This window comes from Drosophila mauritiana, chromosome 3L (genome assembly GCF_004382145.1).
Source record: "Drosophila mauritiana strain mau12 chromosome 3L, ASM438214v1, whole genome shotgun sequence".
In the NCBI taxonomy this organism is placed as follows: Eukaryota; Metazoa; Arthropoda; class Insecta; order Diptera; family Drosophilidae; genus Drosophila; species Drosophila mauritiana.
Window position 1 is genome coordinate 22282494 of NC_046669.1, and position 22416 is coordinate 22304909.

The following is a 22416-nucleotide window of genomic DNA, read 5'->3' on the forward strand; positions in this document are numbered from 1 at the left end:
AGACACCCAATTATGCAGACCTAAAAAAAGAAAACTCAAACAAGGAAAACCTACAATAAATAAATTTTACAAATCAAGGACAATGCACAGATGGTTCTCGAAACAAGGAAATAGTAGACTTTGCAATAACTAAAGAAGGCGAGACACTGAAACAAGCAGTCCTCCCAAGATACTCCGTAGTACTCCCATCGGAAGCGATGGCCATCTTGAAGGCAATAAAAATAACGTTAAAAAGAAGGGGGAAAAGTTGCATCTGCTCCCACTCCGTTTCTACAATAAATATTGATAACATTAACAACACAACATTCTACATCTCAATGGACATCAATTCTACATCTCAACTAAATCTCAACGATCCGCAGTAAACATGCTTCTAAAGTCAAAATTCAGCAATGAATACGCAGACACTGCAGCCAAAGAAGCAACAACCCTTCCCCTAATAGCCATCACAAACTGTACCCGCACCGATATAAATAGATATATAAAGGCAAGCATTATTATTGACAAAACCAATTCATCTCCCTGATATCTACCAATCCAAAACCCCAAATTATCAAAAACATAACCGATTATACCAAACACTGTAAAACCTGTGATATGCCCAGAAGAGAAGAGAACAGATATCACAAAATCCGTAAGACTACGTTCTTGTGCTGGCTCCATCTGCATACCAATTAAAAAAAACATGGAAAACATAAACGACTTCGGATAACATTTGCCAAATTTTGCAATGCTGTGCCACAAAGATCAAAAATGCTACTAACCAAATTTGTGAATCTTCGAACATTATTTGTGTAGCATTTACACTCTTGGGAAAATATGTAAATATGATAAAAGTTAAGAAACTGGCATACAAATTGCTGCTCACAAGAAAGTGTTTACTTTTAACCAAAAAAGGGCCAAAATATCGATCACAAAAGTGTTTGAGAATTAGAGAAGATTGAGATTTAACACACAGGCCAAGCCAAATGTAAGCTTTTGAAATTTGCATAGTCGTTATGAAACAATTTTAAGCCAATTAATATTTCAAAGGTTAGTGCTAAAGTTAATGACACAATCTTATAGATATTTATAAATATCACATTTCAAACCAAATACTTATCTTAGTTAATCATACTGAATTATATGCGTTCGACTTCTGGTCAGGGTACTGCGTTATAGCAAAGACATTAGAATTCTAGGGTCTTTGGTTATACATACTTAGAAAAGCTGCGGATATAAGAAGCTGTGCATATATATAATTAATATTTTAAATTAATTATTTATTTATTATTAATTACTATTATTTTAAATCATCTATGTGTATAAAAACCGCACCTCTAAAAGCAAACTTGCTGGTATCTACTTGTGTTAATAATATAATTTGTAACTTTTTTAATTTTAAAATTATTCAAAAGAGTAGACGTAAAAGTTGTGGTCGGTTTGTGGGCGTTATTTTACACAATAATAAATAATGGGCGTGGGAAAAAGTTTTTAGCATATCAATAAAAAATGCACAAGACTAATAAAAATATGACAAAATATCAAAACATTTTAAAAACGTGCGGGCGTGGCTGTTTTGGTGGCTTGTGGGCGTTAGAGATCTCGTGAGATGTCGACATGCATATGGGCAGACGGACAGGGCTATTTATCCTGATCAAGAATATATATACTTTATATGGTCGGAAACGCTTCATTCTGCCTGCTTTTCAACGAATCTAGTATACCCTATATCTATACGAGTAACGGGTATAATTATATTAATATCTCTCTTCCTTCTAAAGTTTTTAATTTTGAGCACAAAAAGTTGGTAAATTTCCCATAGTGCAATGGAAACGCCAGTAGAGTTTCGGAGTCGTGCAGAAAGGTTGATTAATTTTGTTTCTTTCATGTTTTTAATGATTTGTACTGGCATAACAACTTGGGGTCACAGTTATTAATTTCTTTAGTGATTCGAAAATCTAAACTTAAATGCCATAAAAGAACAATATAAATGTTCTTACCACGTAAAATAATAGGAAATATTCCCTGTGCCTTGACGGAACCGAAGTCGCCCCATCCAGCTGATCTTATCCCAATCTGACACACCCTGACATGTTGGCTATCCGAAAATATTTGTGTGCCACCGATTACATGGCAGTAATGGATTTAATTTAAGCTGTGGACCGCGTTCGACTCAATTGCAGATTCATCAGCGCCGAGAACGCATACTGATAAGTCCGAATCAGAATCAGACAAAGCGGTATGCTGTGGTGTTCTGCTGAAAAGGGAAAGGGAGAGAAAACACGGATGGCTGTGTTGGTGCGATTGATAAATACGAGTTCGTTCTTAAAGCTTATTTTTTAGATGACCAAGCGGGAGACAACAACGAGTAAACAAGAGCAACAGCGGGCAATAAAGTTGATTGCAGCAGTGGCAAATTGAATATTTGCCAGCGCGCGTGTGTGTGCAGCCGTTGTGTTTGCGCTTGTTCGCATTGTTAAATATCCGCACCAGCAGCAGTGCAGCCAAATGGGATGATAGATGCCGAATGCCGAATGCCGAACGGAGCGCGAGCAGAGCGAGTGGCTACCATTGTTAATCCGCATAGTCCACACAGTCCTCTGTGCCTCTCTCCTCCTCCATCTCACAGCTTGCTACCAAAACTCGACCTCGACGTCATCCCTTGCTCTCTCGGAACTCTCATGCTCAAGCTGTTGCTTCAGCTCCAGCTCAGCGTACAATTGTTGCTCTGCGGATGCTGCGCTCATTGCCGGGTGCTGCCAATCCTGGGTGGAATCCGTTCATTATTTATCCGGCTGGTGGTAAGCAAATACCGCTCACAAGCCACTTGGTGCTATCACTCTTGGATTACTCACTGGGCACGGCTCGGCGATAACGTGCCACTGCCACAAACGGAACCGCAACGGCGATAAATAATTTTCACAGCGAAAATAACACTGCCTAACAAAGACATTTCTTCAGCTATCAGTTATATATTTCAGAATAGATGAACAGAATATATATAATCGCATTTATGTAATTATTTCTGGTACTCCGTTTTAAAGAATACGATTTTTAAGCTTTTCTATAATTTTAATTTTTTATGTAATTTAATTTTAAAAAGCGTTTGGTATGAGCGGCGGATTTGTCTCGTGTATTCCTATATAGATACCAAGTAAAAATCTGTTCGTTTCATTCCATACACACATAAAAAGTTGAGTTTATAATTCCATTATTCACACAGCCCTCTAGGGTCCCTCACAATGCCAATTTCTTTTGTTGTGTAGTGTAATAGCATAGGATTGGCAGCCTCCGATTGTTTACATCAGCGTAGGCGGCACTGCAACAACAACAACAGCATCCTCCGCTCTCTTTCTCTCTCCCGTGCTTTGCGCTCTGGAGCGGAGGAGAAAAGAAAAGCGCTATTCGCTCACTTTCTCTCCGGCTCTCTTCGTGCTGCTGCGCCAATTTGCAAGAAAACTAAGTTGGTTTGCTGTGCAGTTGTGACAATCGTCGTGGAGAGCAGCGGCGCACTCTCCACAAGGAAGCTGCCAAGCCAGCGAGAACGGCCAAGCGAGAGGTGACAAGTGAAAAGTGGCAAGTGGAAGTACCAAATGGTGACAGGTTCACTGGTAGTAATCGCAAGTTAGCTGCCCGTTTGGCTGCGGATTTTCGTCCAAGTTCGCTATTCGTGTTGGTTTTTGATGGTTTCGTCTCTCTCGGGAGTCCGCATAGGCGGCAGTGTGTGTATACATATACGTGCTTTCACACTGACAACAGGGCCGGGCGCGTGTATGAGTGTGGTTAATTTTGCCGTGTTGCCGAACATCTGTATCTGTATCTGTGGCAGCCAATAGTTGTGGCAAGGCCCTCGAGCCACTCGCAACACAACACATAACAACAGCATCCCCAATAAGTGGCAGCAACTACGCCGCATGGCAAAGCACCAACGGCCGCATTTGTTGTTAATTGAAATAAATTGAAATAAATTCCCCGACTTTGCTGCTCATATTGTTAATAAAGAGTAGCCGGAGCGACGCAACAGCGAATCAGCAGCAGCAGTAAACAAAACTGTGAGCAAAAGTGGTTTTAGTTCCATTCCAGGCGTCGGACGACTTTGAGTACAAGCGACGAACAACCAGAGCATCTAAGGAATTCCGAGCGAACAATGTGAATAATGTTGGTATCACAAGCGATTCGTGGCAGTAACCAAAAAGAGAACATGCGTTTATTTATAGCCCCAGTGTGTTCCCATTAGTGAGTGTGGTGTGGCGTGCAGTGCATTGCAAATGAGTTCAAACTGCGGCCGAAGAGAAAAAGGAGGCGTCCTACCAATACCAATCCTTGTGTAGAATAGTTCCCTCCGTAATCAGATCTGTCGCAGACTAACAGTAGCAGCTGAAATTCCACGATCGGCGCATGAAATCGTATGTAAATACACTTTCCTGCCGAGTCAGATTCTCAGAACGCCAATGTTTACACTATTCGATTATTGTTTAGCTAACAGCCTCTTATGCGAAAGTGGAATACATACATTAATTGAAGGGGGAGGTGGGGGTTGGGGCTGGTAGGGTCTGCTATAAGCAGATTTCCCCTGCCACGAGCAGGCCCGAAGGCAGATCCGTATTTGATTTGTCCCCTCTATTGTCTCAGTCTCAGTGGAACCCATACTCCCGAATCAATCAATTGTATTTAACTGTGCGTATGCGATTTCAAAATCAAATACCACCCCTCCTGCTGGGGTCATTGCACCCAAGGTGCGTGGGTGCGTGAGCCAGCACTAAGCACCCACCCAGAAATACGCCGAAAAGTATGCAACGAACATGGCGACCATCGCATAAGCAATTTTAACGATTTTCTCACCTCACTTCTATACTTACTTTGCAGCCCAGCATCCGGCGACACAGGACATGCGCAGTGGCCTTTTTGGTAGTTGCATTTCGGCCAACAGCGACTGAAAGAGCAGAGAGCGGAGGAGCATGGCCTTTTCCCGCCATAACATCGAGAAGCGCCGACTCATCGAGCTCGTGCGACTCAACCCAATCCTCTGGGACTGCCGCCTGCCACACTACAAGCGCTCGGACAAGCGCAAAGCCATCAAATGGAACGAGTTGGGGCGGCTCTTCAACGTTAATGGCGAGCGGGTGCAGCGCACGTTCACTTCGCTCCGCGAGATCTTCCGCCGCGAGCTGAACCACGAAAAGATGCTGGGCACCACGCGCTTCAAGTCCAAGTGGGAGTACTACGATGCCATGGCCTTCCTCAAGGAGGTCATTCGAGAACGCAAGTAAGACGACGTTTGACCTGCCCCAAGATACTAGCTTAAGGTTAGAAGAGCTCAGAGTATAACTAGGTTGCATTTCTCCAATGTCAATTTTGGACATTCCTGTTATTTGGCAAAGTTGTGTTTGTGGTTTTTGTAACATTTCACGATACGAAAGATAATTAAGCTTTAGTTAGACCATACGGGTTGGATTTTATTTCTATACTCGTTACTAGTAGAATAAAAGACATTAGAATAGTTGTTATAGTGTCTTTGGTAAAAGGGTATACTAAATTCGTTGAAAATTATGTAACAGGAAAAAGGAAGTGTTTCCGACTATATAAAGTTTATATATTCCTGATCAGGATCAATAGCCAAGCCTCGAGCTTAGGAAGTACAAAATCTCACACTTTTTTCTTCGTTTTATTTTTTTGTCTTGATGGTATACCAAAACCACTTTGCTACGCCTCTTCTAAAAAGTTCAAACCACTCACAACTGTCACGCCCACACTTTTCAACAATTTTAATTTTTCTTCTCATTATATTTCCCAATATCTATCGACAAGCCGATATTACCCGATACTAACTGAGTAACAGGTATGTGATAGTCGTGGTTCTCGACTATAGCAATTTCTCGTGTTGCGATTATAGTCGCACAAAAAGTTGTTAAAGTTACAAGCCTAAACATATTTACTTAAAATGTAAGTAATTTGGCCTGTTCCGAAAATACTCTTTACTCTCTAACATTTAGATTGTGATTTTCTCGATTTTTAAGTTGTTATTGTTATAAGTAAGCATGAATAGTGTAAGGGATTAGGAAAATAAATGTCGAGATAGTTGTCAAGATAGTGCGCCGCAAGTCATCTTCCTCATCTAAATTTACATTGATTTTACTGAAATCAAATCAAATAAAAAGAAGTCTAGGAAGCTCATGCTGTACATTATTTTAAAATAACTGTTGACTACCGAATAAGAACGTTAAAGGAGATAAGAATAAAATGTCTAGATAATTCTCAAGGATTGTGTGCAAGTCAAACTCTCATCTATATATAAGCATTTAGGAAGGGTATATATACAATTTATATTACTACTTTAAATTCATTTCAAGTGGTCCAGAACTGTCCAACAGGAAAAAGTGAAATGCTTGTCTGCGGATCTGCATCATAGTAGCTATCTAACCATAACCTTGATAGCAGCTAACCTTGAAGCAAGCACCCGCTTTCCAAAAAAGCTAATTACACCTTTTTCCTTTCAGATCTCGCGAGCGCATCAAGCACGGCTCTTTGGATCCCGCACCAGTAGCCACAGGCAGCAGCAACAATAACAACAACTGCGTAAGCCGCAATAGCAGCAACAACAACAGCAGCAGTGCGGCCCTAGACGAATACCAGTACTTTGCTCCTAGCGACCCCAACAACCCGAACAATCAGCCCCAGCCGCAGCCCGAACCAAAGAGTAGTCTGCCTGTGACTATTCCCAGTCTAAGTCTCAGCCTCAGCCAGTTGCCGGTGGCTCTGCAGCAGCAGGCCCAGCATCTCCAAGCCTTACAGCTGCAACCGGACGTGACGCTGACTTCCCTGCAGAAGCAACCTTTGCCCACTTCCCTTTCCATTGCCACACCCGCGCCGTTAGCACAAACCTCGCCCGCCCAGGTGCTGTCCAGCTCGCGCTCCTGCAGCTCTTCGCCCTCCATCTATATAAAGGACGAGCCGGGTTCTCCGGCAGGCGGTTGCCCGGAAGAAGTGATGACCGGAAATGGACCAGAGGCGACGAGGAAGAAGCTGGCCACAATTCGTCCGCAGACCAAACAGCAACTTAAAGCGCGTCTGCAGCTGCCCACGCCCAAAAACTCATCATCGTACGCTACGTCGCCGCCCCATTTGATCATCAATGCCAACAACGAGCTTATTGACACCGACGCCGGGGACCTGGAGGAGGATCTGGACGACTTCGACGAGGACGACGACGTGACCGGACGCTGCTCACCAATCGCCGGCCAGTCGGAGATGATGGGTGCCGACGGCAGACTCTCGGTCGGAAGCATTTATATCGGTGAGGGTGGCGACTGCGGAAGGGGTCTGGGTAGAGCCCACACTCAGGCGCGCCACGTGCCTACCTCCAGGGAACTGCTCTACATGAAATTCGGTGACTTCCTGGCCGCCAGATTGAACACTTTGCATGAGACTGTAGCTAATGAGCTGATGAACAAGATGCTGCTGCTAATTGCAGAGAAGTGAGGAAAGCGGGGACCGATGTCGCCTCTAAAATTATTGCATTTGGAGTGGCGTAGGTAAGTGCAATCAAATATTGAAACGGCAGCTTCCACTATCAGTTATCAAATAGAAGCAACTAAGTAAGTTTGCCTCGACAAGCTGATGCTTTGCAAATTACTGATGACTACCGAATAAGAACACTTTGATTTCTTTTCTATGATTTGCAATTAATTTTTTGTTTGCTTGTACTACAGTTATAATACAAAGTCGTCCGATTTCGATTATGTTATACCAATATATTGTTAAAAATATGGAATAAACCGAAAAATAAGGAGAATACAGTTGTGTATTTCAAAAGTTCCTATTGTAGCTAAGTAATATAGTAATCCAATCGGACCCGTTCCAACTGATATACTACTGCATAAATATACCCAAAAATCAGACAGTATATACATATGCAATATATATGTGAATATGTAATATGTATGTGAATACATATATAGAAGAATGCCACCACAAACTTCACTTTATTATTTCTTTTGTCCATTTACTGCCACGCCCACACTTTTGAAAATTGTTTGATATTTTTTCACATTTTTATTAGTGTTGTAAAGTTTTGATATTTTTTCATACTTTTATAAGTCTTGTAAATTTCAATAGATTTGCCAAAAAAACTAAAAAGGGCCCACACCTTAGAGCATTAAAATTAATATGTTTCCCCAATTTCTACCGATTTTCCTTTTCAAAATGAAAATTGAACTACCATGTCCGCTATGTCCTTCTTACTCAATACAATAATTTAGTTTTCACTTTTTGGCGGACTTATCGATTTATCTTTTCACACACAACACGTCGACTATTTAATATTTCTGCCTTAGAAAATGTTTTAAAATATTAGAAAAGAAATCATAGTGTCCATTTGTTACCATATATTACGAGTATATTGTTTCTTTTTGGGACACACCTGTTTGTATACTTCGAGGGCTTGACGAATCTAGCTTACTTTCTTGTTTTTAAATTCAAAACTGTATAGCCCTTAAATTTCATAGTTCTTCAGATTGTACCATACACCATATGTATATATATAACACGCAGTCTTACCTTCTTGTAATCTTTACTAGCTGAGGTTACTCAGCTGATTACTTTAATATTTTACTTTAATATTTTAAGGTAACAAAATTTTATAAGATTAAAAATAAGTATGTTACCGCTTTTAACATTGTTAAGCTTGTTCCCTCTTGGGAAAAGAGTGCTCTCATTAATTGCAACATGTAGCATGTTGTGTGTTTGGTGCTTGTGCCAGAAATTCTTGAACATCGTGGCTCGCTGTACAAATTTATTGCTCTGACCAATTTATTCAGCAACACACACATACTTAAATTTTGAGTTTAATTTACACAGCAAATACCAGGACCATAAAAAAGTTTTAATTTCCGGACACTGAAGTGGGCCCCAGACATTCGCACATTCACACAGACACACGGACTGCTGCCCAGAATGGCAGAGAACGACGCAAGTTTGGAGATTTGAGAGCATTTCACGCATAAATAAAATGCCTAGGACCATGGTAAATGGCAATCCCCATCCATCAATTTCCCAGAGGCCGACAAACAGACACACTGCGCACAATGAGCCAAAAATCAGAATTAAAACAAAAAGGGCCCAGTTTTTTCGCATACAGCTCCTAGCGTTGCCTTTGGACTTGAATTTGGACTTGGGTACGGCCACATTTACCCGTTCACGAGTCTTGGTTATATACTAGTAGAGTAATAGGGTATACTAGAATCGTTGAAGAGTATGTAACACTTAGAAGGAAGCGTTAGCGACCATATAAAGTACATATATTCTTGATCAGGATCAATAGCCGAGTCGATCTGGCCCTGTCCGTCTCCGTATGAAACTATAAAGAAACTATAAAAGCTAGAGAAGGTTGAGATTCAGCACAGAGATTATAGATTCACGCCCACACTTTTGAAAAATGTTTTGATATTTTTTTTTATTAGTCTTGTAATTTTTTGATATTTTTTCACATTTTTATTAGTCTTGTAATGATTTGATATTTTTTCACATTTTTATTAGTCTTGTAATGTTTTGCCAATCCCATTCTAACGCATTCTAACTGCCACGCCCACCCTTTTTGAAAATGTTTTGATTTTTCTTCATATTTCGATGAGTCTTGTACATTTCTATCGAATTGGCGAATAACTTTTTCCACGCCTTACACCCACAAAACGCAGAAAACAGTCACGCCCATACTTTTCAAAAAATTTTAAAACGGTCACGCCCACTTTTGACCATTTTTAAAATTTTTCCTTTTATTCCCCAATAATTTTCGATATGAGATGATGATGATGAGATTTCGCGCTCTCATTTTCCCTACCGGAGTAAAGGGTATCTGATAGTCTGGAAACTATACTGTAGCATTCTCTCATATTTATTATGGGGCAGCGAAACACTCTGGGTGCACATTACAGGCCTTTATAGCTAAACCGAAGTTTTGATGAGCATTGATTTTTACTAAGTATCTCAATAAGCAATGCATTTCTCGTGATTTTCAGAGTAAATGAATAGCCAGTCATTACACGTTGTGGGCCTTTACATTCCCAACTGGGTATTGTAAGGAGAGCGTTGTTGCAAATTCAGACTTCAGGATCAACGCATCCGCCCTCATCTGTATCTGCATCCGAATCTGTATCTAGTAACTGCAACTGTGTGAATGGTTTAGCACTCGGCACTTCAAAGCGTCGCTGTCATGGGGCCTGTGTATTTACGATTTTCTAGTATTTATGGTGCGACGCCTTTGGTGTGTGCCCTTTGGATGGCATTGCGGCTCCAGACCACTTTTCTCCACCCAGGACTGTACGCGCCAGCACCCTTCTGCATTCAAAGCCCGTTCTCCCACTCTTATCTGCGATTTGGCCAAGTCTTTTTACGAGCAAGGGGGTTGCGGTGGGGAGCGGCGCAGACATTCGCTGTCACTGTGGGTGGCATGTCCGACCTTTTATGGATAGTTACAGCAAGTTTGTTGGCACTTACAACATTATAAATTTGCCATAAATTATAGTTTTATGGATACAGCTGATGGCACGACGGGCTAAAAAGATACTTTTGATCCGAAATGAGCATTAAACGGGCTGCAGCAGCAGTATCGCCACCAGCTGCCGAAGCTCCCATCTTGGAAGTATTTTTTAGGGGATCGATAAATTGGACAAAACTGGCGTCCCAACCACATGCAACTCCTCCCTGCCATTCCACGCACGTTTATCTTCTCAGCCCTGCGAATTTCGCAGTAAATACCCGTACAATTTCCTTGACTAGATACCAAGGAGCGACTCCTAAATGGATCTTTGTCTGCGCCCAGGCTGGCAGGCTGAGTCCTGGCATTCAAGTGCCAGCCTGCCAAATTTCCCAAGCACTGTTCTCACTTCCACCGTCCCCTTTGAATTTCCGCTCAAAAATCAATTCTCTGTTGGTTACAATGTCTGAGGAAGCTGATATACGAATTCCACGCCTCCTCCAGCCTGCCAAGCTCCTCCAGCTCCTCCGATCCCATCCACTGAGCCGCCGCCATAGAGTAGCGCGGCGACCTCCTAGTCAATGTGGCAAGTTTAAACGGCAGCGCTAAAAAGTATTGCATACCCTGCGGCGCGCGTTCCCCTTTACACATAAAATGCATATGCAAGTTAATGTTTACAATAGTCGTAAAAGTTTAATGGATTTTCCAGCCACTGCGTGGGGCAGGGATGCAAACGGCGGCTTAGGATCGTAACTTTCGAAATCAGTTTTTTTCGAAGGGCGTGCCACGCAGTGTGAAGTGATGGGCGTAAAAGCCCAAGCGTGTGTGTGTGTGTGGGTGGGTGTGGAGGGAGGTTGGAGGATACGAGCTCCTCCCTTCGAGCGGAGCCCAAAGTTTGCCACTGTTAGTATAATCAAAATGCATTTATTTGTTTAATATGCAGCCATCTTTCTCCCGCTTTGCGCTTTTCCGAAACATAAAGAGTAAGTTTTGTTTGTTTTATTTTAGGGATTTGCCCTGTTTTCATATTGACTTTAACACCCCTCTCCCCTTCCGCTCACCTGCTGGTGTCGGGGATGTGAATTTTCGGGTATACAATGATTTTGGTGTACTAATATTTTGTGGCTGGCAATGGATAAACACTGAGGTGAGCTCGCCACTACTGCTGGTCTTTTCGAGATGCACGTTTCCGATGAAGTGGCAAAACTAATTCATTAAGATGGAAGAGTGAACTGCAATTGACAAATTATGGAATCCGAAACCGAACCAAACAAGGCAAGACTACACGCATAATGTACATGCAATACGTATATGTTGCAAGCCCATCCAACGAATTTCTGCAGTGACTGAATGCATTTCATTCCGGTCGAGTTCCCTCCATCATCTAATGAAATGCATACGCCAATCAACATTATTATATCTTTGAATCAGTTGTACGGCCACGCCCACATTGAAAAGGCGACAAAAACGGCACAATCAGGCCAAGCCGCAGAGCCAATAACAATGGCACTAGAAATGGCCGCCGAAACTGCAGTTTCCAGATGCAGTCATCCCGAGCATATGTACAAGTAGCGAAGCAAATCCCACATATGGCACAGAAGCAGCGCCGTGCAGGAAGTTCGTAATGGTGATCGAATGTCAGATACCCCATATTTATGCATACCCAATATTTCACTCATTGTTCTCCCAGGTCCATCATCGAATTTACATACATAATTTATTGGCTGGCAACTTCCTCTGTTCGCCAGACGCCCGGACCGGTCCGGAATACCCGTTGGTCCTGGGAAATTGGAATATCCAAGTACTCAGTAGTACTGTGCAACAATGCTGGTACGTAGGGAACGTGGCCAGGAGGATGCCGAGCCGGTGACAATGCCTGCGCCAGAGCACATGTCGATGGCTATTACTATGAGCAGTATCAATATTGACAGCCATTAATATGGCATTTTATGCAATAAGCTGAGACATTGATAGAAGGCTGCAAGTGGGAGGCTCGGGGACAGTCTGGCCTGGCTCCGTCTCCTGCCAGTGCTGTATTTTTAATGAGCACCAGTGCAGGAGGCGCCGTGCCCAAGCTTCCGCTGCTGCCTGGTGCCTGGTGCCTGCTGGCTGCTGGCTGCTGGCTGATGACTGCGAACTGCTTTCGTCTGCGATTGGAAATTTGCCAGCCGGCAGCAGGAGAGAGCAGTTAATTTGAGAGGTAGCGGAAGACCAGCGGAAACGTCAAGTCACCCATGACCCGTCTTGGACGCCGATGTCCCGAGGCTCCTTGGTATTAATGGCCGCAGGACATGTCAAAGGAACAGGAACTGACTCCGGCTCGACGTGCGCTGACTGCAATCATAAAACTCTGCAGTGGCGCTCTGTGTGTCACATCTCCGTCTAGTTATTGTCCGGCCCGCGTGCCACCCCGTTTCGGCCCACTTCAGATTCTCCAGGCCGCATTGCATTCCCCAGGACTATCTTGCATATCAATCGGGCATAAAATCGACGCCAGCTGGCGCCAGATTGCACAAAGGACGAAGCCAAAATAATCGCTGGCATTTACCTTTCGCATTTGCCTAGCCAAGCGGCAGCGTAATACTTTAAATTAATAATTTTGATTGCCTCATGGATTTGCAGCGAAGTTTGCCCGCCTCAGTTGCTTAAGTTTTTCTCAAAATATTATCATTAGGGCTTAAACTTGTCTCTTTGACGGCGCTTTGACAATCAAGGGGCTGCGCAGGTCTCACTTTGCTGCGCCGGCTGCAAAGTTTCGAGTGCAAAGCATGTGCTAATAAGCTAATAAATAAGGCAAAAGGTTAAAACTTAGTTGAATGTCCGGAGACTAAGTGGAAATGTGCATACTACAGACCCACAGTTACAAATGAAGCTACATATTTTGCTTCTTTTTTAACGGTTTCAAAATATAACTACCTAAGGAACAACGGAAAATCCAATTTAAAAAGATAATTTTCGAAATTTGAAATACTATTTTTCACTGACTGTGGTGACTTTGGTGAAAATGTCTTTCTGTTCTTGTTTGGGATAAGGACACCTTCTATTTTGATGGTAATATTTCGACTGTCGAACTTTACATATAAATATTATGAAGTTGATTACTAGTTTCTGTATGAAAATATCCACATCTTCAGATCGATAGGTATGATTTTACTATATTCGTTATGGGTAGACCGTACTTTCTTCTTACTCTTACAGAGTAAAGTTTTCAGTAACCGTCACCCAATCCGAACTGACATTGACTTGGAAGATTGCTTATTCGGAGCTCCGCAATTGTTTACCACTAACTAGTGAGACCAGCGAGGGGAAAATGGACTAATTACATTAGTTGCCAGAACAATTTGTCTCTCTTCTTAATCAAAATGTTCAACAATATCGCAGACTTCGACTGTTAAACTCCTCAGCTCTGAAGCTCGGCAATCTGGCCCACAAATCACAACGAAACATGTTGACAGCACACGGAGCAGGCTGTGCCTGCAGGTTGGCACCGACTCTCAAGGAACGAGCAACAGGAGAACGATGTGGGAGGGCCACTGGTTCACTGGTTCACTGCTTATGCATTTCCCTAATGAAATGCAAAGAAAACGAGCTACGGCCCAACAATATTTCAGCCTGTGCCGAGCGCTCGAGCTGAGCTATCCTTTCTGCGATAGGCAATGCAAATTTGAGAAGAGCTCTTGTCGGAAATACTTGTTTTTGCCGTGGTGAGTGGTAATTAAATATTAGTTTTCTCCTGCAGCTATTTGCTTTGATTAATAGCTAACAGAAAAGAATTGAGCGGCTTAGTAGACTGTTCTTATACCCGTTACTCGTAGAGTAAAAGGGTGTGCTAGATTCGTTGAAAAGTATAAAAGTATATACCATATAAAGTATGCATATATATTCTTGGTTAGGAACAATAGCCGAGTCGATCTGGCCATGTCCGTCCGTATAACTGTCGAAATCTCAGGAACTATAGAAGTTGTCTTGCCAATTTCTATCGGTATAGCAATAAATCTTTGGCCACGCCCCTCCCAACGCCAAAAAATGCCCAAAACGGTGACACCCGCACTTTTGAATAATTTTTAAATTTGTTCTAATTTTATTGACCAATATCTATCGATATCCCAGAAAAATGATGAAATTTCAAGTGTGCATTTCCACTACATAAATCAGTATCAGTATCTTCAACTAAACAAATCTAATTTTGATTAGAAGAGATAAAAAGAGATTTCCGCGAGTGAAATATTTGAGCCGCAACTGAAGACTTCACTTGGGAGCGTTTCCTCCAGCTGGCCACGTTCCCTGATCATGGGTCATGGTGCCGCTAAAGTCTCAAATCGGTGGTGTTCTTATTTTCCCACGATGGGGTGGCAACCGCAGATTCCTTTTGTATATTCACACGTCTCCTGGTCAGCATGAGAAATTTATTATTTTCCAGGGCAAGTCTCAGGGCGGCAAACCGGAAGTTCAGCCAGAGGGCGCTATTGCCAACGGTCAGTGGGACACATTACCACATCATTACGATACCACCGGGAACAACTTGACCTCCAAAAGGGCCAACAGCTGCAGTTCCGGGTTAGGAAATTCTGGACAAAAAGCTATCGGAATACGAATGCATGAGGACAAGACAAACAAACAAAATGGTTGAAGGATTTGAGATGCACCAGAGCGTCATTAGGTGCATCTGTGAGAGCCAAGGCGGCAATTTAATGTCCAGCCAGGGATTAGCGCTGACACACGTCGACGGACTCGCAAAGGACCCCAAAATGGACACACCAATTATCCAAAAATACCAACAAACAAAAAGAATCCAGGGGGCTGAGGATGTGGCCGCTGCTGTTGCTGGCCAAAATGGATTGCGCTTTTGCGGTTGTGTTAAATTGATTTCCGGCACGTCTGCTCCACGCCCTGACCCCATGCCCCTCCTTGCATTTTCACATAGCTCTGCCCAAGATGTCCAACACCAATTATGCGTTCAGCTCCACTGCAGCCCCCTCCCGTTCCTGCCGACGTTGTATTCATAAACAGACGCTCCCTGCTGTCAATGCTGTAGCCACCCCCACCCGCTTCACTCATCATCCCCATCGCCTCCATTGTCATGACGGTGATCATCACTTTCAGCCCCCTGGCAGAAGGTGTGGGTCACGCCCCCTGCCTGGATGGCCCAAACACCAGCAAAATGCCCTTCCCCCTGAGGTGTGATGTAAATTATACGCTTTTGCGTTTAGCCTCCAACCTCGAAGTCTGGTCCAGCCCCAGTGGATCCCCTTCTCCAGCTCTGCAGTTTGATGTTTTGCGGTTGTGTCCACGTAGTCCTCGCCCCAGAAATGAGCAGCCTAGTGAAGTGGCCTCCCAGGTGCTTAGCTTTATTATTTAAAGTACGCTTTAAGCCTGGAGCTTGGCCATTATGCCTCTGACATGTTATGGTCCTGCGCTTTGCGGTTTCCAGCCAATTAATGAGACTTTTGCAACGAGAGCATCGAACGATGGACAAGGTTGGGAAGACAAATGGCTCTTCATTGACAACAAGGGCCCTCCAAAGATGGACGAGCTGAATTTTCGTGCTGGCTGGGCTGCGAAAAATCCCAGTTAGGACCTTCCTACTTAGCCTGTATTTGCTTTAAATATCTGAGGCCAATGAGAAGGTACTTTTCGAAGGTTGTTTTGTACTTTCAAAGAGCAAAACCCAAATATTTTTCCAACTAGAAAACCTTTCACACACGCTATAGTCACACCTTTAATTTTCATTAGCTGCAGTTTCTAACTCCTCAAAGCGCTGGCAACCCAACCCGATCGTTTCTCACCGCAAAGTGGTTGTTGCTGGTGCGGCTGGGGAAGCCACTTTGTCATTTGTTATGTTATTGGCTTCGACATTTTGCAAATAGCTTATTTAGCAGTGCGTAAAATCCACACTGTCCTTTACCAGCCCAGCAACTACGGGTCTCTTTTTGCCGGGGCCACACACACGTCAAGGAGCAGGATGTTCTGCTCCGTGCTCCTTGCTCCGCTTGTCCATAGACATTTTTTGCCATCCTGCATTGTTGTAGACTCAAAGTTAACAACGTGTCAAGCGGTTAGGACCCCACTTCGCACCACTTCATTAGACGTTTGGCCTTATCTTCGCCGGGTGGGATGAGCGGGGTCACCAGGGTGCTGATGCCGAAACAGGTGCGTTTCAATGTCTCCCATTCCGCTGCCCCCGGGAGTTTGAAAACCCCCAATTGAATGCAATTTCGCCATTTGCACCTACCCTTAATCTTGCCAGTTTCCATGCTCATTCTTTTTCTACTCTCGTCCGTTCCCAGAATAATATTTGCTTTTCATTCTGTGTCATTTCCTCCTAGTCCTCGTTTTTATACGGCGCCTAATTGCCTGCTACATTCTGCAGCATTTTTGACAGAGGAACGGAGCTATCCGAGTGTGGTGGTCATAAACTTTTACTGCTAATATTTTCTGGGGCTTTTTAATTAGGCGAAATGGTCGTAAAAATTGATTTATTGCCCATAATGGGAATTGTTAATTGGGTCTTTGCAGTGGGTAAAGGGCTATAGCACGGAGTAACTTTGTGAGCCATTCAACTCATATCTGAACTACCTAACTAACTAACTAATGTCCGGTTTAATACATAACGTTCTTGTCTCTTTGCAGCTCCCATCACCAAGGCGACATAGTGTTGGATAGCGTATTAAGGTGCACAAATCAAGTCTGTACCATGTGCCATTTAAGCATCTCTCCAAGGCGTATGATAGTCTATTATTAAAATCAATGGATAAGTCCTTAAATCAAACAAGTTCAAAAAATGCGACCAATAAAATTGTATCATTCCGAACTCAAGTCTTACAATTACTCGTTTAATTTAATTCCTACCATTCTGGGCTCTCAGCACCGAGTAGGCTGGCAGTCCGCCAGCTTTTATGGTTTTAAGTGAGTGGAAGGTCGGGAAGGTTCGACTCACCTGGCCACTAAACGCTTGAACTTTATGCAAATTAAGGAGCTCCCTAGAGTCTTCAACCAAAAAGCGATTAAACGTCATTAGCATTGTAGTACCATTCCACTTTCGCGCTTTGACCGGCTTTCCCTGGAACACACCTCTCTGTTCGTCCTGATCCGTGCCCGCTGACCGTGCTCTGGCCTGGGCTTCAGCCCCGTCTGTCTGCTGAAGTGTCTGGATGGATGGGTGGCTATTCATCTTGATGGCGAAACAACAACAACATGGCGAAATGATTGCAGTTACGTTTTAATTGTAATTAAAGCGATTATTACGGCGGTGTACTGCCTCTTTCTTGCTTTTATGCCCCGGCTCCCAATTTTCCTTCGCCGTCTTCGGCTTCCGTCCGGCTTAATCTCAGGTTCCTGGGACCGTCAGCTTATTTTCAATCTTTAAGCCCCGCCAACTTTTTCCATTTGCCCGCGCGACTTTTGCTATCGGGCCTAAGGGCTTTTGGTGCAACTGGGGCGAGCTAAAAACTGTTACGTGTTGCATAGAAAAGTTTTCCCCATTTGTTTTGCGGATGTACCTCGTCGGAAAGGTCGTTCTGTGGCTGATGAGCAACTTGCCCCCATAGTTCCCACATGCAGCATGTACTCAGCGCACTGAGGACGGCCAATTGCCAACATATCTTCCATTCGATTCGAATTGATTCGGCATCTCGGATGTTACGTGAGACTAATAATTTGCTATCTTTGAATGTCAGGAGCAGGTAACTTCGTAACTTCATTTTGCGCAGAAGTCGGCACACTTAAAACAGCATTTTTAGTGTGCACTTAAGGCTTCGGCTTGGATCCATTTGGAAGTCCGGACTGCAGGACTGCAGCAACCAAACAGCCCTTGGTTGGTCTAATTTGTATAACGATATTTCCCAGCAGAGTTAAGTAGCAAAACTCACTCCGCATAATTACCGAATAGTGTCGGGGTGGGAAAGGCTGTTGAAAAAGTGTAATTAGTGGTGTAAAATTAGTGTTATCCCGAGGAGAAGACGCAAGCGGCAGGAGCAGATCGGAGGGCAGAGCAGCTCGTAAGTGAAATGAAACACACACCGTGCTGATAGTTTTTAAATGCGAGCTCGTATCTGCGGATGTATGAATTTGCCACCTGCAAAAAATACTTCATCAGTAGCACAGCACCACCCACTCCATGTGGAAACCTGCCACCCACAGCAAAGGTCGATGGCTCGCTACAGTAGCGGGGCAGATGGGGATCCATTGAGCCTTCGGAACTAACATACATATGTGTATATGTGTGAAGCTGCCGCTTTCTTTTACCATTTCACTAATTTATTTGGTGCTAATCCACTGCGAATGGGTGGGCCCCCGTCCACCATCCCCCAATCCCCCCGTCCACTGCCACAAGCTGTGGCAACGCCATAACGCCACCTTCAATGGGTTTTTGGGTCAACAGCGGCGTCTACACTTCGTGTAAATGTGAGCGGCTTTTTTATGAACTTTTAAAATTCCAATTAGTGCTGATTGTTGCGTGTACAGTCTTTAAGAGCTCGTCCTTTAATATCCCTGCGTTCCAATTGGTTCGAAGCAGTCAAATCAAAGGGAATGACAAGGGGCGGCCCAGCTCGCGAGTCGAGTATTATTTAAATAAATAATTGATGCACTTGACTGCACCCGGTGAACGAGCTGGATCCCCGGCTGGTGGATCTGGCGGTCGTTCTTGCTCTACCACCAAATCAGGGGTATAATAGACTTCGAACGCAAGAAAGCCGTCGGAAGGGAGATAAAACTGAATTAAACTAAATTTAAATGATCCATGAGCTTAGGTCCGCTGCCTTCATTTATTTTTAATTTTTTACAATTTGAAAATGATTTTTTTAAAATTTAGATTTGCAATGCAAACAAAACAAAACACCGCCGTGGAGAAATTCTTTGTTATTGGCATTCAAGGTGGTCTCAAGTGGTCTCATCATGCCCTAGAATATTTTCGGAGTGGTATATGGTTTTTTGGGTATCCTGTGCGCATCCTTCCTGTTTTTAGCCTCGCTTTTGATATTATCTCTGTTGTTGCATGTGTCAACGCCCATGTCCAACGCATAAGTTTCGTCTGGGGAAGCCCTTTGACGGCACTGGCATTTTTACGACTCCAGCGTGCTGCACACACACTTACAGCCACCCGCCAGCCGGAACCCAGTCCGGGGTCCAGCGGCCATTCCCCGCTTTTCGAGCTCGGCATCCAGGCTCCGCGTATCCCGATATCCTCTCGACGTGAGCTATCGGATGGCTCTCGGTGCAGGCGTGCCTGTGGCTCCTCCAACGTTTCGCCCAACATATGAATGCCTGTTAAATATTTATGAGTATTGAAACGTTGCCTCGGTGCATATTATAACAAATGAAACGTCAATTTCATGCGGAAAATGCAAACAGAACTGACATCCCAAGGATGGCTGCTGTAGGCCTGTCCCACCAGCCGGAAAAGGAGCTGGACCTGGACGCGGGCTGCCCGGAACTCCTTCCAGTTGGGCCATTGGCCCACTGCTGGCACGTGACATGGCCATGACCGAAGGGCAAGTGGGTGTCCATCTCGTTCGGACCCGGCGACTGCTTTTTGCGGCGTCGTTCGGCTTCTACACAATTTCATTATGGAAGTTCATGCACGGCCCCGAGGACTGCAGCATATTCAATTTGGAAGTTCAAGTAAAACATACATTTCATGGGCCTTTGGAGTAGATAATGGGACAGGACGGACGTTGCTCCACGATGAGCGCTATTCCTGAGCCGAGAGTTCTGCTGAAATAATATTATTTGCTGGGGATTCAGCCTCAATCAAGCGAAGCCCATTAGGAAAAAATCCCAAGAACCGCAGAGGAACTGAAAAGGAAAACTGTTGCAGTGGCAAAGTATAGACCACGCCCAAAAGCAGTCGACTAATTTGCGAGGGGCAATAAAAATTGTTTATTGAAACGAAAAAAGTGTTCGCCAGAAAAAAGTGGAAGTTCGCTCCCCGCGCCCTCCGCGCATCCATTTATTTGTGCAGCTGCAGCAGTCTAAATTTAATTAAAAATGCGAGCATCTATCTGCCCGCCTTTCACCAGCTGCAGAGTAGCTGGGCACAGTGCATCCAACTGTCAAGGCAGAGCAGGCGCAATAATTTCCCTGTTAGATGCCAAAAGCGTGCAAAATGTTTTCCAACTATCAGACAATAGGTTGTGGACCATGGAGGCACGAAGGGCAGCTGGGCGGGAAGTTGGCCCTTCGGCGGCGGCAACTTTGCTCAAAGGACAAAGGAGGCATGCCCCGCTGCTAGGTGCTCTCTGCCCTGCGAGAGAGGTGAAATCAACAGTTTATAAATAATCATTTTCCTCGCCTCTTCACAGGTCCCTCCTGCAACGGCACGGAATGAGCCAATACATGGAGCCCCATCTTCCCCTGCCTAGCAGGTAGGGATGGGGATGAGGCAGGGCGCCAAGGCCACATTTTGCTCGCCCTCAAAAATAACAATAAGCAGAGCAGCAGAACAACAACCAAGTGAGCAAAGGAGGAAGTCGGGGAGGTGCTTGAGAAATGCCACCGGCAGTTGATGAAGTGCCGACAGCCAGCCGTTGCCAGACAATAAAGTTGGCGCGTCCTCACACGACTTACCACTCGCCACCCACCACCCACCACCCACCCATCAACCAGGTGCCTACCTTTTTGGGGATGGTCACACCTGTCTCTTTGGGATCCTAACCGTTTGTCTGCCCACTTTTTATTGTTTTAATTGTGCGTCAGCTTTGCCCCGCCCCCAACGCCTCTTAATCGGGAAATTTACGACACAAATTCAACCGTTGTTCCTGTTTTTGTTTAGCTCCCTAGGTCCCTTGGTTCCTCAATCTAAGGGGCAGTTAATTCAATTAGGCATATTTATCAGGCGGAGTCTCCTGAGAGTTTGTGTTACGATCTGATTTCGGCTCGTTATTGATGGCAGTCCATTAATATGAGGACTCATCAGTTGCTAACCCGAAGACCAGGCGAAGACTGAAGAAGCGTCTTCCAGGAGACCGATAGGTCTAGGGACTAGCCAAAACTATAGGCTAATCTATAAAATTTGGTTAAATTGTAAGTCATTATTGCTGTTATTTAACATGTTATGTTCGTTGGTTGCTTAACGTAAAATAAAACTTATATTATATTAAAAAAACATGTACCTTACCCTTAAATTAACTCATCAATACACTGACACAGTAATCGCTGCCTAACGAAGACGAGGACTGCAAAACACAAACGGAGCACCGAGGGCACAGTTCCCATGAAGGTGAAAAAAGTCCCGTTTTGTTTGCAGCCGCAGCACGGGCAAAGGCTGTGTGCCACTGCCATGGACCAGCCATTGTCAACAGGATGCGGCAAATATGCCACTTTTACGGCACGCTTCCGTATCCGGTTCCCGCCAGCGGAGGTGGCTCCTTGCTAGCAGCGCTGCATCCATTGTGATTCGGCTGGGTATTGGGGCAGGTAGCAGGCAGGAGGCAACATGCGGCAGGCAGCAGGCAGCAGGGCGGATATAGTTGGTAAATTACGATGGCAGCCTGCGCTAGTGCTCCATGCAAAATCGCAAAACGCAAAGCGCAAAAACGCAAGTGCCGTCGCCCAGGCTGCACTCGGGCCACTTGGGCCAACCAGCCAAGTTGGAAAATGAACTGCGAGCGAGCAAACAAGGCGGCGCGAATGCCCTTTGCAGCGCGATTCACTGCCAATTTCCAGCTCGCAGCTCGCAGCTCGCCTGGTCTGAGTGGAGCTGCATCGATAAGTTTCGAAATTTGGCTTGGAAATCTCAAGGAGCCACCTGGCATCGCAAATGGCCCGATAAGGCTGAAAAGCCCCATCGTGCAGAGTGTGCGACGGGAGTGCCCTGGGACGTCGTCTTCAGTGGGGCAACTGGTATCGATAGCAACAGTTGCACTTGGGGCAGGACGGCGGGCGGGAGCGGGCAAGTTGCTTGCAGCTGATGGTGCGGCATTCTTAAGTTTTACGTGTAGCACGTGCACCAAACGGAGGCAGTC

At 44.5% G+C, this 22416-nt stretch overlaps 1 protein-coding gene across 8 annotated transcripts; it reads left to right on the forward strand.

The window, feature by feature from the left end:
• The first annotated feature begins 3163 nt into the window (after positions 1-3163).
• On the forward strand, positions 3164-17264 carry LOC117140457 (myb-like protein AA). Of its 8 annotated transcripts, none has more exons than XM_033303396.1 (5): positions 3164-4771; positions 4849-5248; positions 6480-7514; positions 8839-9004; positions 17084-17264. In XM_033303396.1, exons 2-3 carry the CDS (start codon positions 4941-4943, stop codon positions 7459-7461), a joined length of 1290 nt encoding a protein of 429 aa, XP_033159287.1. In that variant the 5' UTR covers positions 3164-4771; positions 4849-4940; the 3' UTR covers positions 7462-7514; positions 8839-9004; positions 17084-17264. The 8 variants fall into 8 exon arrangements, with proteins under 8 accessions (XP_033159287.1, XP_033159286.1, XP_033159281.1 ...); XM_033303395.1 differs by lacking the exon at positions 8839-9004 and adding an exon at positions 13858-14157; XM_033303390.1 differs by lacking the exon at positions 8839-9004 and having other exon boundaries at positions 3168-4140; positions 4200-4771.
• The last annotated feature ends 5152 nt before the right edge of the window (positions 17265-22416 follow it).

Excerpts from the sequence above, each read along its gene's own strand:
- LOC117140457 (XM_033303396.1), top strand. The coding sequence starts at position 4,941 with ATGGCCTTTTCCCGCCATAACATCGAGAAGCGCCGACTCATCGAGCTC. Across the intron at positions 5,249-6,479 it reads GAGGTCATTCGAGAACGCAA|ATCTCGCGAGCGCATCAAGC; the intron begins GTAAGACGACGT and ends TTTTCCTTTCAG.